Consider the following 18,063-nt stretch of genomic DNA (forward strand, 5'->3'; position numbering starts at 1 on the left):
CTTCTGTGAGTTTTTGCTGCTGATGATGGTATCGGATCAGTACTGAATGGATGCTTTTCATTCAATTTTAGCCTTCCAACTTTGCAAATAAGTCAGTCACAGTTTTATTCTCGTGTCTCTGGTCTGACTTGAATGCTCTTGAAGTTGAAGATAGGTGGCAAGAGGACAGGTTGGCCAGAATCCTTTTCCCTCAGTTTCACTCTGCAATTTTCACATATTCCCTTTGTGACTCGAGTATCAGAGAAATCAATTGGTTTATCAAGTAGAGAATGAAGTTTTTCAATGATGAATGTTGTCGCTTGTCTATCACACTTTTGAAAGCATAAAGATGCAAACAACCTTCCACTTGTCTTTATGTAATCTTGCAGAATTTGGCATTTTTAAAAATGTAAGTCTTTTTAAAATTCACCAAACCAAGTTTGTGAGCACTTTAATTTGAAGTAGCACTTTCCCAGAATTTTAGTTTGAGCACATTGTAGGGTTGTGCTGTTAGTATTTGAGTCAAATATAATTATGGTTTTAGATAGATATAATAAGTGAATTCTTTTACATAATTTTCAACAGAAAAACATGCATTCTGGCTTTCCTTATATACTGTAAAATTATTGTCTATATTTTATGACAACTTGATGCAATGCTTTGCAATCTAATTAGGTGCTGTAATTAATTTAAAAGTTATCTTTTAGTTTTAATAATACTGTAAAAATGCGAAAATATCGTTCACTGTCATTTTAGTGAGATGTGCAAATAGAGTAAATTTTAATCGCAGTTTTTTTTCTCGGACGTAACTTGCTGATTTCAGTTTTTGCATTTTTGGAATCAGGAGTGTATGTACTTTCATCCTTCCAAAAGGTTTTTTTTGGGAAAAGCATGTTGAATTTTTTTCTAAATTTTGTAACGGTGCACAGCGGAATATTTGTATGACAAAATCGGTCAAAAGCCAAAAAATCAAGTTTGCATAAAAATCTTATTAACTTTATTATTTTCAAGCTAGATAATTGCTTCATTAGATTATGTAACAGAAAATTCTTCTCGATTTTTCCTTTTGTCGTATTTTTGTTCAGAACGTGGCGTTGTTATTTGAAATTTCGTGGAATAAAAAAAAAAAAAATTGTGACATTTGCTATTGCAGCTATTATAATAATATTGTTCAGAGAAGGTATGACCTATATTTTAAAATAAAATTACATTAAATTTCTGTCCTTATTGTGCATAATATAAAGCGTTTTTGTGATAAATTATTTGAGTTTTAATTTTCATATAACGTTATAAGATAATAATGTTTTTGTTAACAAGTATGGTCTTATTAAGTTATAATTTTTTTACGAGCAATAACTATAGGCTGTAAACAATCAGATACTTTTGTAAAATTATCCGCCAACTTCCGCCACTTTTTATTTTAACGCTTCAAAAATAGTGTGTAAATCATTTCGTAATATACACAATCTTGTAAAATGTCTTGAAATAGCTATAAAATAAATTCTTGTTGTCTAATTTTTAAATATTTTTGTACAACCAAACTACGTAAATCTTAAATTGTATCTAATATATTAAACTATTAAATCTCAAACAAAAAAATATATTTTATTTGTCGTTCATTAAGGACACACCACTATGTATTACTTATTTTATTATTTATCATGTAGATTCGACAGAAGTCAAAAAGTTGTTCACTAGAAGAGAGTTATATGAAATAATGAAAGATTGTAAAGATAAAAAATTTGATGAAAAGTTTTTGTTGTTGGAAGAACACCTTATAACAGTTATGAAATATCCAATAAATCAAAAAAGTACCATAACAAGAATTTTTTAAATTCTTTAAGAGCGATTTCAAGAAAAGATGGCTGCAAGTTATAAACAAGAAAGTTTTATAAAAAACCATAAACAATGGATCAAATCAAACATCGAGCTACCTTATTGGTCAATAAACATTCGACAGAAACCTGGACGACCATCAAAATTATTTATAGAACTAAGTGATTGCAGCAAGCGTCGAAAAACTATGGCTTTTCACAAACAGGTATCTGTTGATGAGTTGACGTATGCAGCCAGAATAAGCCAGCACACTTCAGGAAATACTAATGTTTCAAAATTATTAAAGAAATTACTGCCGCGCCTACCAGAGCAAAGAAATACCGAAAAGCATTTAACTCTGCTTTTAGAAAAGTAACTGTCAATCAATTAACACCTCAAGAGGCACTGACACTGTTTGTAGAAGGTGATTTTACCAGAAAACAGTGGGAACTTATTCAAAGTAGAAACAAAAATGTCTACCCTGCTACTCAATAATACAACAAGCCAAAAAATAATGTTACCTTAATAAGGAACCGATACAAGTAACCGAAGCAACAACTGAAATTCAACTACAACCATTACTTGACCACACCACATTACGCTTATATAAATATGTCTCAGAGGTTGTAGAAAAGTGTTCAATTTTCTTCAACCTCTGAGACATATTTATACAATTAAACAGAAAAATATGGTTTTAATATCAAAATGGGGATGTGATGGATCGCAACAAGTTAAGTTTAAGCAAAAATTTCAAAACAACATCGACAGTGATGCAAATATTTTTCAAAGTTCTTTAGTACCTCTGAGAATGATTGTTAAAATTGATGACCAACAGGAAAAAATAATATGGCAAAACCCAGTCACCTCATCTCCAAGGTTCTGCAGGCCCATTGGAATACGTTTCATTAGTGAATCTAAAGACATAACAATGGACGGGATAGAGCACGTAAAAAACCAAATAAGGGATCTCAGAAAAACAAAGTTGCCCAATGAAATTGGAAAAATAAAGCATACCTCGCTTTTTACAATGAGAGATGGTAAAGTGTGCAACGCTGAAACTGATACTACATCAACTATGAGGTGCTACATTTGTGGACAAACATCGAAAGATTTTAATAAATTGATTAAAAAAGAGCCAATCAATACAGAAACCATCTCATTTGGACTCTCGATTCTTTACAAAAGGATCCGCTTTTTTGAATCGCTTCTTCATTTAGCTTATAAAATACCTTTACAAAAGTGGCAAGCTCGATCAGACGACGAAAAAAAAAATTGCCAAAGAAGCAAAAAAAAAAATACAAAAATCTTTTAAAGAAGAATTAGGGCTTCAAGTAGATATACCTAAAGCGGTGTTTTGAAATACGAATGACGGCAATACGTCAAGAAAATTTTTTTCAAACCCGGAATTATCTCCACAAATAACTGGTGTTAACTTGGATTTGATAAAAGGTTTACGCGTTATTCTTGAAGTCATTTCAAGTGGATATAAAGTTGATGCTGTTAAATTTGACGCTTTTGCTCATGAAACTGCTAAACTGTATATCAATCTGTGTGGTTGGTATCCCATGTCTCCAACCATGCATAAAGTTTTGATGCATTATGCCAAAGTAATAACTCATGCAATCCTCCCTATCGGCCAGTTATCCGAGGAGGCAGCTGAAGCCAGAAACAAACACTTTCGGCGGTACAGACAAAATTTTAGACGAAAGTTTTCTCGTATTGACTGCAATACAGACAAATTAAATAGGCTGCTTTTGAGTTCAGACCCTACATAAGTAGTTCTAGATCAAAACGGCAGAAAAAAACTTTGCCTTTTTCCAAAGAAGCAGTCAATGTGATGATCTCAGCATGAAACTTTGATAAGCGAATATGTCTTTTTATTAATAATAAATTACTCTTTAAAAAATTTAATTTTTTTAATTAAACATTTAACTTTAATAAGATCCTGTGTTTTAAACTCATAAAGTGAAAAAAAATCCATAGAATATTTTTTAGCGGTTTTGTCAAATACTCCACTTTGCGGTGGCAAGCTTTTGTTTGTATAAAGTTTTTGAGTTATCCGTAATTCGTACTTACCATTCAATGTTGCAGTAAGAAAGATAGCTGTGAATAAAATAAGTTTTCATTAAAGCTCTAGTATTTAAAAATGGTTTAGTTTTATAAAATACGGAGATATTATAAGAGATTTTACTTTCAATGGATTGGAAGTGAAACTTTCATGACAAGTTTTCATCAAGAATTACTCCTAAAAAGTTAACAGTAAATTCCCTTTTTACATCTGTTTTATTGAATAAAAGATTTGGCAGTTTAAGTGGAATATTATCAACTTTATTTGGTTTGTGGAACAGGATGAATTTAGTTTTATGTAGTAGTTTTATGTACCTGGGACAAAGCGAGACACGAGGCAAAGTGAGGCATTTAGGTTTTCTAGCTTTGTACAGAATTTTTGTGAAATGGTACAGTAATTTTGTTTTATTATATTAAAAATCTCATGTTTTTTTTTATGTTTTAAAGTAGTTTCCATCAGTTTTTTTCCTATAATATGGCATAGAAAAGTGGGTTTAAAGCTTACGAGTTGCGTCAATTTGATTAAAAAATCAAGGTTAATTCTTTTTCTTTTGTGGAAAAAATCCACTTACGCTGCCATTTTTTACCACAGAACAAACATAATATTGAGTTTGTAATCATTTGTTTATTATCTTTCAGCTGCTGTTCTTCTTTTTATGTCAAATTACTTTGTTTCAAAGATATTTAAGAAATATATGGCTTCACATGATATGAAAAATGTTATTACAGCAGTAAAGTTGAAGCAATTGTCTTTAAAAAAAGCTTGTAAAAACTTTAGTGTGCCAAAAGATTCACTACATCAGAGTGTTAAAAAGGCTTCACTTGAAAGTAGTTTTCATACAAATTTAATTGGAAGATTTAGAAAAGTGCTTTCTGATAACCAAGAACAAAATCTAAATAAGTATATTAAAGATATGGACAATTCATTTTATGGTCTCTCAATGATTGATATTAGATTGATAGTGTTTGAGTTCTGCAAAAAAAATTTAATTCTAAATCCTTTTAACAAAGATAGTAAATTAACAGGAGAACACTTTGTGCGATGCTTTTTAAAACACCATCCTGATTTATCACTAAGAAAACCAGAAGCAATTTCTATAAACAGAGTATTTGGTTTGAACGAAGATAATATTAAAATTTATTTTAGTAAATTTTTAAGTTGTGATGAATCTGGGTTGTCATGCGTTCATAAGCAATTAAAATTTATCTCATCTTCAGGAAAACAGTGTGTTTCATCAATGACAAGTGGGGAAAAAGGAGTCACAACAACAATTTTATGTGCATGTATTTCTGTTGGTCAATACGTACCACCCATGATGATATTCAAGCGCAAAAAAAAAAGAAATTATTACTCACAGATAATGCTCCAGTTGGAACTATTCAAGGGTTCTCAGAAAATTCTGATTTATTTCTTGAATATATACAATATTTTGTTAAACATGTACAGTGCACCTTGATCAACAAAGTTTTACTTATATTTGACGGTCATCGTTCTCATACAAACTTCAACCAATGGATTTTGGATTTTTTAAGCCTTTGAAAACCTTTTTTAATCAAGCATGTATGAGATGGGTGCAAAACCATTCAGGAAGACAAATACAAAAAGAAAATCTTAGAGAAATTTTTAATGAAGCATATTTGCTAATATGGAAAACTTCAAGTTTTGGAGAACTGGAATTGTCCCATTTAATCGGCATTTGTTAGAAAATGAATATCCAAGGACATCTTTGAGTGATAATAATAAAATCGGGTTATCCATACCTCATGAAATTCGCTCTGAACGCGATAACAAAAAAGAAAGTTTTTTTTATAGATAATATTTGTTTTTTATGCAAGCAAATTTATTAATATATTCATATATTTTGAGTTATTTCATATATTTAGAGAAATTTTATTATAAAATGTTACCTTTGTGTTTTTATTTGCATTCTTACATTTAATCAGATCGAAATTATCAAAAGTCTACTTTAATTTCATTGAAAATTATATTTTTACTGTTTTTTTTTCAAATGAAGTCTGTCTCACTTTGCCCCAGGTTTTGGGGAAAGTGAGACAGGGTAAGTTGTTGTCATTTTGAGTTTAATTACGTACCAATGCAACAACCTATTACCACAATTATTTAAGAGATCATTAGACATATAATGTGCTAGTGGCCTGCAACAGTAAAACGCGATTCTTCTCAAGTTATGAACATTCTCCCAGAAAGTGTCTCGGTTTGCCCCAGGTTACCCTACATTTAGCGAAAGGCGGTTACTTATAAACCATTCATTTACTTTAGATAATTCTTGATTAAAAAATTTAGAAAGAATTTTTATATCTTTGTGTGAATAAAATAGATTGAAATCGTCAGCAAACATTATAAGATATAATTTTTTAGATGCTAAAAAACAGTCATTTATATACACTAGAAAAAATAATGGTACTAAGTTAGATCCTTGGGGAACCTCGCAATTTACAAGTTTTTTCTTAATAAAAACTTATAAATTGCGAGATTTTGGCTATTTTAAGTTTATTTATACCAAATAAACTTAAAATAGCCAAAATCGGTGTGATTTTGGCTATTTTAACTTTATTTGGTATAAATACCAGACGTTAATGAGAGATTAAAAATATGAAACAATAATGGTTCAATAATATCAAAGACTGATTTAACTACACGGACACTAATTTTATCTATGTCCGCACTTTTGTTATTCTTCAGACTCGGTGTAGCTAAGTCAATTTTAAAATATTATTTCGTCTGTATGATATTTGTTGACTACGACATATTTCCGTTAAATAATCAGGTCTGTGAATTATATAAAGACAAAAAAAAATTAAAATGATAAATTTTGCGGTATCATAGAATATAAATGTTTATAGCGAAAAAACCCAGAATAAAGATTCTTTTATTTAAAAAAAAAATCTTTTTAACATCACAATCGCTTGTCCAAATTTTTAATAATATTTTAAACAAATACGTTTTTTAGGTGAGATGAACATTATAGTTTAACAATATAATCTGTTCTGATCATTTATTAACAATTTTTTTTAATTATAAGCTCTATCTTGGTCGGAATTCTAAAATTTTTTGTGAAAACTGATAGAAATATTGCGTTTTGACAACTATTTATAGTTATTATACGTCAGAACCAATTAGAACTAGGATCAGTAGTAAATTAAGGAACTTTTTCAAAAGATTTTAACTAAATTCATGTTAACACCAATGAGCGGAATTGATGTAAAGACTTCAAAATGGTGTTCGTTAGATTCACTGTTACGGGTAGTGAAAAGGTATTAAAAATTATGTATATATAAAAAAAAGTTCCTTTAAATATTAAAAAAACCTGAAGTAAAAAAAATGATATCATTTAAATCACTTGTTTGGACATAATACGCTGATAAACCATGCTAATTCCAAATAAAAGAATTCGAATAATTTGTAAATCGCCTTAACTACACGGAGGAGTTGAAAAAACATTACGCAACTCAATTATATTTTAATTTATTTCTGTCACAATATTATTTGCCGTTTTGAGGTAAGTTTCAAATTTTATGATACTTGATGGAATTTTAGCTGCCAAATTTAGACCAATCTCAAGCAAAAAGCTGTTTAGTTTTTCAGCTATGATTTCTTTATCAAAAACAAGTTTTTCATCAATTAGCAGTTTTTGTGGCAAACTGTTTTTAATCGATATATTTTTACCAATTATTTCTTTGATTAAATTCCAAGTCTTTTTTTGTATTTTCATTAGTTTTTTCCAATAGCTTTTCATAATAAGATTCTTTTGAAAACTTTTTGGTCTTTACAAACAAGTTTTTGTAGTTTTTGTATATTATATTATAATGAGATGTTTTATGTCTTCGGTATTTTTCATATAGCTAGTATTAGGGTTCTTACTCTCCTTCATCTAAAGACTGCACATAACAGATAAAGGAGATGAAGGATAACAGATGAAGTGAGATGAAGAAGATATAGAACAAAGAGAAAGGCAATAAAGTGAAATGGTGCTGAACGAAAGCACATAGAAGAATAAGCTGTAGATTCAAACCTAGTTTTCCGACAAACGGATGAATTCTTACGAATGTAGATGCCCAGGCCAAGTATGTGACTATTGGAGTATTTACGAATTAAAGGAAGATAACCATCAACACTAAAAGCTCAAATTAGTCTCAAAAAGAGCAAGTAGGTCTGGGAAACATTGCAAGAGGTAAGACTCAACAGAAGAAAAGTTTGAAGACTATTATTATTATATTTTACTATTTTTACTATTTTTATTATGTTTACTATTGCTAGAAACCATTTTAAAGAGTTTTTGTCTTATTCCAAAACTCGCTATTCTCAGGTCATGAAATCTCGCATAATATCTCAAAAATTAGGCTTTTGTGACTTTTGAAAAATCTTTAACAGTATCTATAAAAAGGGCGAATCTGTTATTCCCCCTCTCTTGTATGGCTCAGATTTTGTCACCTCACCTAAAGAAAAAGCTAAATTGTTTGCTAAGAACTTCTCGTCAATATCATCTCTTGATTTTACTAGTCGCATTCTACCTGATATACTGTGATGGTACTGTGGACCATGATATTCTTCTGTACAAACTTAAAATTTATGAAGTCAAAAATAATAACTTTAAATGGATTTGGTCCTATCTTAAAAATTGCAAGCAATGTGTATGTTATGATAAAACCTACACTAAGTTAGAAAACATTGCCTGCGATGATCCACAGGGATCTATTCTAGGGCATTTATTTTATATTATTTATATCAACGATATTTACTTATCATCTAGTATACTAAACACTCAATTATTTTATACCCACACTAACATTAGGACATATTTTAGCCACTATGAATCGTGAACATGACCAACTCAATGAATGGTTTAAAACCAACAAACTCTATCTGAACACAACCAAAAGCAAGTATACTCTCTTTTTTAAATCTTCTAAATCTGACACCTTGCCCTTAAAACACACGGATATTTCAATAGAATAAATCAAGTTGTAACAGACATTCTGTGTTAAATTCTTAGCCGTTTTAATCTATGAGTAAATATATTGGAAAGAGCATATTAGGAAATAAAATTCAAAAAGTATTGGAACTATGTATAAAGCTAGATATATGCTGCATAAAAACTGTTTAAAATCAACTTTACTTTTCATTTATTCATAGCTATATAAGTTATTGTAATATTGCACGGGCAAGCACTTATCCGTCAAGACTAAAGTGTTTTAAATTATAATATTGCTTTGTATTAAATGCACCAGTGCCAATCCACTGCTTAGAAAGCTTGGAGTATACAATATTAATCAATTAAATATTAATAATATTTTTTTATTCATGTTTAAATAAAAATACCATATGCTTCCTAATATTTTTGAAGTATTTTTCTTCATTACAGATCATAAATATCAAACAAAGCATTTGTTTTTACTATTATCAGGTAACAAAAACTTTGTTTAAACAATCCAAATAATTTATAACATACCGAGGGCCACATTTGTGGAACTCGTTTCTTCCAAATAATGGTAAAACTACAATTTCAAATCAAACTTTTAAAAGTATTCTATTTTAATTCTAATTTTTATTTTGTTTTCTTTTATTTTTCAACTTTTCTTTTTGCCCAATCGATATCACTCTTTACATCATTACTCATCTTTAATTTTTTTTTTTGTATTATTTTCAGAAAAAAGAAGTGTAACACTTATTATTTAAAAGCATTTAATATCATTTTACTGAGATATATTTTTTTTATATGATAGCTTATTATTTGTTTAATATGTATACGATAAACGAGGCTAGATGATAAGACTTTTGTCTTCTGCTTGCTCCTGTCACATCTTGTCATATCTATCCCATCACATTCCGTCATAGTCTTGCAGAAGTGTTCTCCGGAGCTGGAGATTTTATCGTACATTAGATAGATGTGGAGTAGTTAAGGTTATTGTTCTCAACATTTCTAAAGCTTTATGATAATGTTTGGCATTCTGGTTTATTCCTAAAGCTTTTTTCTTACAGTGTATCAGCTAACATCTTTAAGATTATTGAATCCTTCCTTACCACCGTAGTATAAAAGTTATCCTTGATGGACAGCACTCTTATTTATGTTCTGTAACTTCAGGGGTTCCTAAAGGTTCTATCCTTGGCCCTATACCATCTAATATACTAGCGGTCTTCCAGAAATTCTCATATCTAAGGTGGCGTTGTTTGCTGATGATACTACCATTTATTCTTGTTTTGATGGCCAACACTCTCTGATTGCTTGGAGAGGGCATTTGAGCTTGAAAAGGATATCATTTCTGTTACAGCTTGGAGCTCAATGCTCCAAGCTACAGCTTGAAGCATTGGCTGGTGAACTTTAATTCAGATAAAATTCAATTTTTTTCAACCAATTATTATCGCAATAATCTAGATCTTCCTATATTTATGAACGGTAATGTACTCGAGGAGTCATTTACCCTTCATCTTTTAGGATTAAATCTTACTTTCGACCTTTCCTGGAAACCATACATAAGTCCATTGAAAAACTAGCTTCTGTTAAAGTTGCATTTCTTTATCGTACTCTCCACTTTCTTACTCATGATTCTATTCTTTATCTCTATAAATCTCAAATCGGTCCTTGTATGGGATACTGTTGCCATGTCTTGCGTGGATCTTACAATGATGCTCTTTCTCTTTTAGACAAGGTGCAAAAACGCATTGTAAACATAGTTGGACTTTCTCTTGCAGCTAACCTCCAACCATTACTACATTGTCGCAATATTGCTTCTCTTTCTCTTTTCTATAAATACTATAATACTATGTAACAAATTATCACTTTTGTTCTGTTCCTGGGTTAAAAGTGTTTTTTCCTAACCTATTAAGTTTAGAACAGAAAGAAAATCGTTGTTATCCCAGAAAATCTTTGCTTCTTTGATTATTTTAATCTTTATATATTCTCCTATGAAATTTAGTTATCCATATACTGATCTAGGTTTACTTGATTTACCTGTGATTAAAAAGATGATTTATTTTAGCCAATTTTAATTAAAATTAACTTTTTTAAATTTGAAGAATTTACTCCGGCCAACTTCGTTCATTGTGCCTCATTTAGACTCAATATGGTTATTAATGATCTTTTATTTTTATTTTTTATTTTTTAATATTTTTAATTTTTAATTTTTAATTTCCCAAAAAGTCCTAACGGTCTTGTCACAGAGCACCGCGAAAGTGCATTTAAACGGGAAGTTCACGCCTCCTTCCTTACCTTGACGCGAAAATTTGTCCAGAGCTCGTTTCGAACCTGTATCTCCTGCTTAAAAAGCAAGCGCTCTAATCACTGCACCATGGCCACACGTCTAAATGATCCTGCAGTGGTACGAGATACTATTAGCACTACTAAAGCAGTTATTGTAATTTTTTGTAAAAACCAAAATAGGAGATCTTCTGTCACCAATATTCCTTTTCTATGTGAGACAAGCAAGTATAAAATTATTCGAATCTTTTTTAGTAAATAAGAAGATATTTATTTTTAACTAGGAGAATTTTAACTGTATGAAAACAGAAACACATAACAAATTGCACACCAACTATATTGTTCATCAAAATCCAGCGCGACTATACTTTGTCTCCATATTACTTCGCTGCAATCAGCCATAGTTTAAACTGTTACTCAGGCTGTTCAAGTTGATTATATAAAAGTTCAACTGCAAATTCAAAAAACACTTAGAGCAGTAAAAAGTATGAAAAATGTAAGATGTAATATATAAAAATGTTATATGTAATATATGTATATATATGTAAGTTAAGTTCTATAACTATTTCTGTAATACTTTTGAGAAAACACTACAAACCGCACAAAAGATGAATATTTAACTGATAATTCCAAGGCATCGCAGAAAACAAAAACATTGAAGTAATTTTGGAACTATAAGTGCTAAAGAGTTCTTTAGACAAATGGCTTCATTTACATTCTATACTTAAATTCTCTAACTCATCAGAGAGTTAATTTTGCCAACAGTGCACAACTTTAAAATTTTAAACTATATATATAATTTTAGGAATTTAAACTAGATAGTTTTACTAAAAAACACTGCGTAATTTCAGCATGCTCATATTACACAAATTGCGATTATTTTTAAAAAATGTCAAAAACAAATATTCCTATCCATTGTTTTCTAAACAAAAACGGAACAGATTTCTAGCTAAAATATTTTTCTTTAAGAAAAAATTAATATCTATATTTCAACATCAAAATTTTTTGCTACAGATTCCTTCATATATAATGATATTATTTAAACAAAGCGAAAAATTTAATAGCGTTTTAATTAGATAGGAGCCCTAATTATTGCGAATAAATTTACGCTAATTATAATGCTTTCTGTTATCACTTGAACTTCACTACACACATTTTAAAAATCTAATGGTATGCTCACATCAACTAGATGCTGATATTAACCGAATCTGCTCTACGTAAGTAATCTTTTTCAAATAATATTAGTTTGTATTATACAACGAGTTGTTAAATTTATTATAAACTATTATAACTTATTAAACAATTTATTATAAATTATTAAAATACGAATTATAAAAATATTATAAAATGATTCATGGTTTGGGTACGACTTCTTAAATTAAAACGTTCAAAATTATATTTGTCATCATACCTTCAAGTCTCAATAACCTGTTTTTTTTAAGAAGATATGTATTATTTGCTAACCAATTTGACATCTTGCAAAAATTTGCACAAAATTTTTTTTCAAAATTAAAATTTTTGAGAGTTTTTTTTATAGTACAAAAAAGAACATATATATACTTTCTATAAATTCATAACATTAGGTAGTGATGTAGTGGTAGAGCGCTCGCTTCATAAGCGAGAGTTTCCGAATTCGATTTCCCACCACGTCCGCGCTCAACTTGTTTCTCCGCGCAGCGGCCTTATTTGTCAAGGTTCGTGTTTCGGAGTTATAGAGTTGAGAGAGGGTTATAACCACAAGTAGCCTCCTCATCTGTAGTGGCTTTCTCGGCCTTGGGGAGTTGAATTATAGAATAAAAAAAAAAAAAAAAAAAAATTTATACTAAATAAAAATTGTTTTATTGCTACACATAATTTGCTGTTCTTTGTACTTATTTGTTTATTATGTTTCATTTTGTTCAATCTTACAGAAAATCCCAGGATTTTGGGATTATAAAAAATGCTGGGAACCCGGAATTGCAATCACTACCTTTTTGCATAAATTATTTTTACAAATTATTTTTTATGTCAATTATTAATAACTATATATTGAATAAATTATATGTTGTTCTAAATTATATATTGTTCTAAATTATAAGTTGTTCTAAGCTTGAATTTCTTCAGAGCTATGCAATTTTTTTTAATTTGTGCTCATTATTTCTAATATGTATCATTTTAATTTTCAATCTTATTCTATATCATTAAAATGTTATACATACATGCATACATACATACATACATAAATATACATATATATATATATATATATATATATATATATATATATATATATATATATATATATATATATATATATATATATATATATATATATATATATATATATATATAAAGCCATAATAATAATGTAATAAACTGCTTTATTTAAAATTAAAAGTTTTATAAAAAATTTTATTGACATAAGTCATTGGCCGAAATATTCCAAATATTTCAAATATATAACACTCCGTCACATATTCCAAGTATCTATATATCAATACTTTATTTCAAATATTTGTACGCTTAAATAATTGTGCATAATTCTTAATACTAAATCAAGTATATCTTTGTGGAATAACTTTTTTTTACAAGTTCCACATGAGCAAAACGTTTTCGAAATGCTGTTGTAACATGTTGCATATATTAGGAGCTAACGAAAGTTACGATCATGCAACGAATTGTAAACTGGAAACTGTTCTTTCTGATTAGCATTGTTATAAATAGGATGTTGTTCTCTTGCATCAACTTCATAAACTTTTCTGCAACAAAGACATAAGCATAAAATTGATGATGTGAAAACACCTACAATAACGATAGCAAAAAGCCATTCTCCTCTTAAAACGCATTGTTTATACATGGGTAACATTGAAAAGCATTCTAATTCAAATTCAACACTACCATGACCGTCTAAATACGTTTGGTAGCGCGTTGATTCTAAAGTATATAAATTACCTAACCAGCAAAATCCGAGTGACCCATCTAAAGTAGATTTAACTCCATTAATCCATAAATATATGCTACCTTTGGGACACCATGCACCGTTTTGTGCTATGCACATATCACAAGTTCGATGGCAACTAATACGAGGCATAAAATGCGCTGTACAATAGTCTTGCAATGTGCCAGAAGCCGTAGTATTAATATTGACAGGGTTCCCACAAACCGCACCGCTTTCAATATCTGTTAAATTGCTTGGAGCAAATCCTACACGATGGTTTGCACGGTCAAAAATAGCAACATTTCCTTCAAGAGTCACCTCTCCTAAAACAGCTCCAAATTGCTTTGCACCAATGCTCAAGCAATAAAATTGGTCTTGTTTCCGAACATAATGTTTTCCAAGTACAGTTAATGCAAAGGAACCTCCTCTCATGTCTTTTAAGTAAATAGTTATATAAGGCCATTTAAAAGGATCTGTAATAACACAATAGTTGTTCCAAAACCTCTGGTCAACAAGTGGTCCTCTTTTTTTAAGCATTGCAATAACTGCAATATAAATTTCAGGCTCCAATAGTATATCAGTAGTTCCACTATCAACAATAGCCGGAGGATAACTGTATGGAGAAAGACCTAAACTTTCTCCAGCCACATCAATTCCAGTCATGCGCACTGTATACCATGCCCTATGAATAACTCTAGTCCAATATATTGGATGATGATACTCATTTGGCTTAGGGTAGTCTAACCAAAAACGGCCGTTTCCATTGCATAAAGATAATGAAAATACGTCAGGAGCTTTCTTTTCAAACACTAGCTGATCGAATAGCGGTTCTATTTGACTCGATGACAACGATTTATATGCTAAACCCAATATTCCTTCATTTACTGAGTTTTTAATAAAAAATTCTTTTTCGTTTTTAATTACAGCAAATTCGGCAACAATGCTAGGACCGCCAGGAAAACTTACAACATCTCTATAAACATCTCCTGACCAAGAACCTTTTCCGTATTCAGTTTCAACAGGATGGCCGATTCTTTGAGAAGTTGACGATTTGTCAGGAAAGTAAAAGTTTTCAATTTTGCAACGTACTCCGTGTTCATCTCTGCATTCGGGACCTGCGATGGCCATGTTAGCTGAGCCAGTATCAATTAAAAACTCAAGTTTTTGCGCAGGTGTTCCTAATTCCATTTCCATTATATAAGCGTACGACGTACTTCTTAACGAATAACTGTGATCATTCTCGTTAATCTGATCCCTATTTTTTGTTTCACGTGGAGTGCTTGAAAAGTTTTTTCCCTTTAAATGATGATTATTGTGGACGTGTTGTTTCGTTTTTCTTTTTAAATGGTATGAACGCCCACCAAGTTCGTCGTAAACTTTTCCCAAATCACCAGAGGTACTACTGAGGCATAAAAGATGAAAAACCATGTTTAACAATAAAATATGCTGCCTCAGAAGCAAACTTATTTTCATCTCTAAAATCTCTTTTAAAATATAAATGCATTGCTTCAGAGGATTTGAAAATGGGATCTATTCTTCGCTAACGAGTGTAACGCAGCAAACATATTTTTTTAAACTCTAACTGAAACGCTGCAAATGAGTACAACGCGGTTTTTAAAGTTTTCAATCTACTGTCGTAGTATATTTAAAAAGTTTAGCGCTATATATACAACTTTTTTGAATCAGTTATCAGCTGTGCATATAATAGATACAGCGGCATACGAAAGACTGTCAAAATAATAAAAAAACCAAACATTAAAGAGAAAGATTTTAATTGAAGTCTGTTGCTAAGAAATGAATATAGACGTTTTAAAAACGCTTTTAATATGTTTTATATTTGAGGCATTGCCGAAAGTGTAAACAAAATTAGATGGATTTTATTTATGTTTTTATTGTAAGAATTTTACTTGGTATAAATACATAAAATAATATAAAATGTTTATTATATAATAATGTTTTTTAAAATATTTATTTAACATTTTTCATTTGTTTTAAAACAAATAATTAAGTATAAGTTTAAACAACTATTATTATTTAAAAATAAATAAAATAAGTAAAAATAAAAAATAATCACAATTAGCAAAAAATAATAATATTATATTAATTATCTAAATTGTTTTTTTTTACCGAGATATTTAAATATATTTAAAACTGAAAAAAATCTTTAAACGTTTAGAATTTACGTTCATATAAGACTTCGGTTGAAATTTTTTACCATAACTTCTGAGCACGAACCTATTATTATAAAATTTAAAACCTGTTCATGATTTCTATTTAGTTATTACATTTTTGTAAGACTTTTAAAATTCCTTAAAATTCACAAGGGAATGGAGGATTAAACTTTTAATAAAAAATGATATACAATTTTATGTTTTAAACGTAACACTGTGGAAAATAGTACTACAAAAACGTAACATAAACGTTTTTTACTCAAGTTTCAGTTTCACAGCATAAATTATGCTTTAATTTTTTTGATAGTTTAATAGTTAATCTTTACTATAACGTAGAGATTTCAGCTAATTTTATGTAAAATATTAACTTTTGAAGCCCTACTGTTTCATATTTTTGTAAACGTTCACTTAAAACTTATTTGCTTCATCACTTAAAAAGTTATTTTCTACAAAACTTTTTATGAATAAGTATAAAGTCAGGTACGCAGGATTTTTCGTGGGAGGGTGCGAAATTTGAAAAAGTGGACCATTTTTACAACATATCAAATATATTGCTTCCAAAATAATACACAAATATAAACTTTATAATGACACACAAGCTTAATAAGCACCGACACTGAATTTGTGTGAAGTCAAATAATTTCAGTCAAAACAGATCGTAATTGTTGACGCCGAGGATATTTTTGTGAAAATATATCAACAATTTTCTCTTCGTCGGTGACTTTACCATAGTGGATATGCATTAATGCAAGTGCAGAGAGTCTTTCTTGCTTCATACTTGCTCTCGAATATGTATGGAGCCTGCGCAATGCACTAGCACTGGTCGCTGGTATTGAACAATAAATTTTTAGAAGAGTGAAAATGCTTGGGAATAACTCTTCGTCGCATTCTTTTAATGCTTGCGCTGCAGTTGAAGGACATTCTTCCGGAGGTTTGTTTTGGAAACGATGTTTCTATCGAAACAACACTTGGGGAAACAAATCAGCAGATGGTAAATCTTCTGCATAAAATTCGATAACATTTTGAAGAGATGCTCCTACCTCTTCACAGAGAGTAGATGGTACAAGCCCCAACAGTTTAGAGGAGAGGATGGAGAGGTCAGAAAATTGACTCTCCAACTCTGAATTTATGTGGTTAAGGAATGGAATGGCGAGATTTCGTCGATAATACTCCTCAGGATTAATCGCAGGAGCATTGTTGCGCCTTATTTGACGTCCAACAGTCCTTGGCTTTGTTGGTTCGGTGTTGACTGAACGTGCTATTCGTTCGGCTTGGGTGTAGACACGCGAAAATTCTTCGTTCATGTTTCTTAAAATGTCTTTATAAACAGAATTCACCTCAGCAATTTCATGGTATGCCATGATAATATTCACAGTGCGGCCTTGTAATTTTACAGTTATTCCTTCCAAATGTGACAGGAATTGGTACATAGTCAAGAAACTTATAATAAAATCAAAAGACGTAGGACTTGTCAGCAGTGAATTGGCATTGTCTCTTGATGTTGTATCCCATGTAACATTTGTGAAATCTTCTCCGCATGTATCTTTATTCGCACCATACGCAATATATTCCAGAGCGATAATTACGTAGCAGTATGCTTGATAAAAATGTCTGTATGAGTCATGCCGTGAAGACCACCTTGTTCTACATAGGTCAATGAGACCTTTTCTGGGTTTGGAAATGTCTGGTAATGCCTTCACGATGATTGATTGCAGAAGACTCTCGCGCTTTGGACTGGTAAGGAAAAACAGACAACAGTTCTTTAATTTTGGCAATGGTATTTCTTGTATTTGGAAGAGAACACGAATGGGCTATAACAAGATTAAGGATAATGTCCACTGCAGTGGACATATACAGCCTTTGGAGACTCATTCTTTATCTTTCTCTGAACACCTACATT

General features: G+C 30.3%; 1 protein-coding gene and 1 pseudogene across 1 annotated transcript; both read right to left on the reverse strand.

The window, feature by feature from the left end:
- Positions 1–13,425: 13,425 nt before the first annotated feature.
- Positions 13,426–15,731, reverse strand: LOC100205754 (beta-secretase 2). Its single transcript, XM_065792064.1, has one exon. It carries the CDS (start codon positions 15,463–15,465, stop codon positions 13,705–13,707), a length of 1,761 nt encoding a protein of 586 aa, XP_065648136.1. The 5' UTR covers positions 15,466–15,731; the 3' UTR covers positions 13,426–13,704.
- A 961-nt stretch (positions 15,732–16,692) lies between these two features.
- Positions 16,693–17,971, reverse strand: LOC136077865 (52 kDa repressor of the inhibitor of the protein kinase-like; annotated as a pseudogene).
- Between the last annotated feature and the right edge of the window lie 92 nt (positions 17,972–18,063).

This window comes from Hydra vulgaris, chromosome 03, assembly GCF_038396675.1.
Source record: "Hydra vulgaris chromosome 03, alternate assembly HydraT2T_AEP".
Classification (NCBI taxonomy): Eukaryota; Metazoa; Cnidaria; class Hydrozoa; order Anthoathecata; family Hydridae; genus Hydra; species Hydra vulgaris.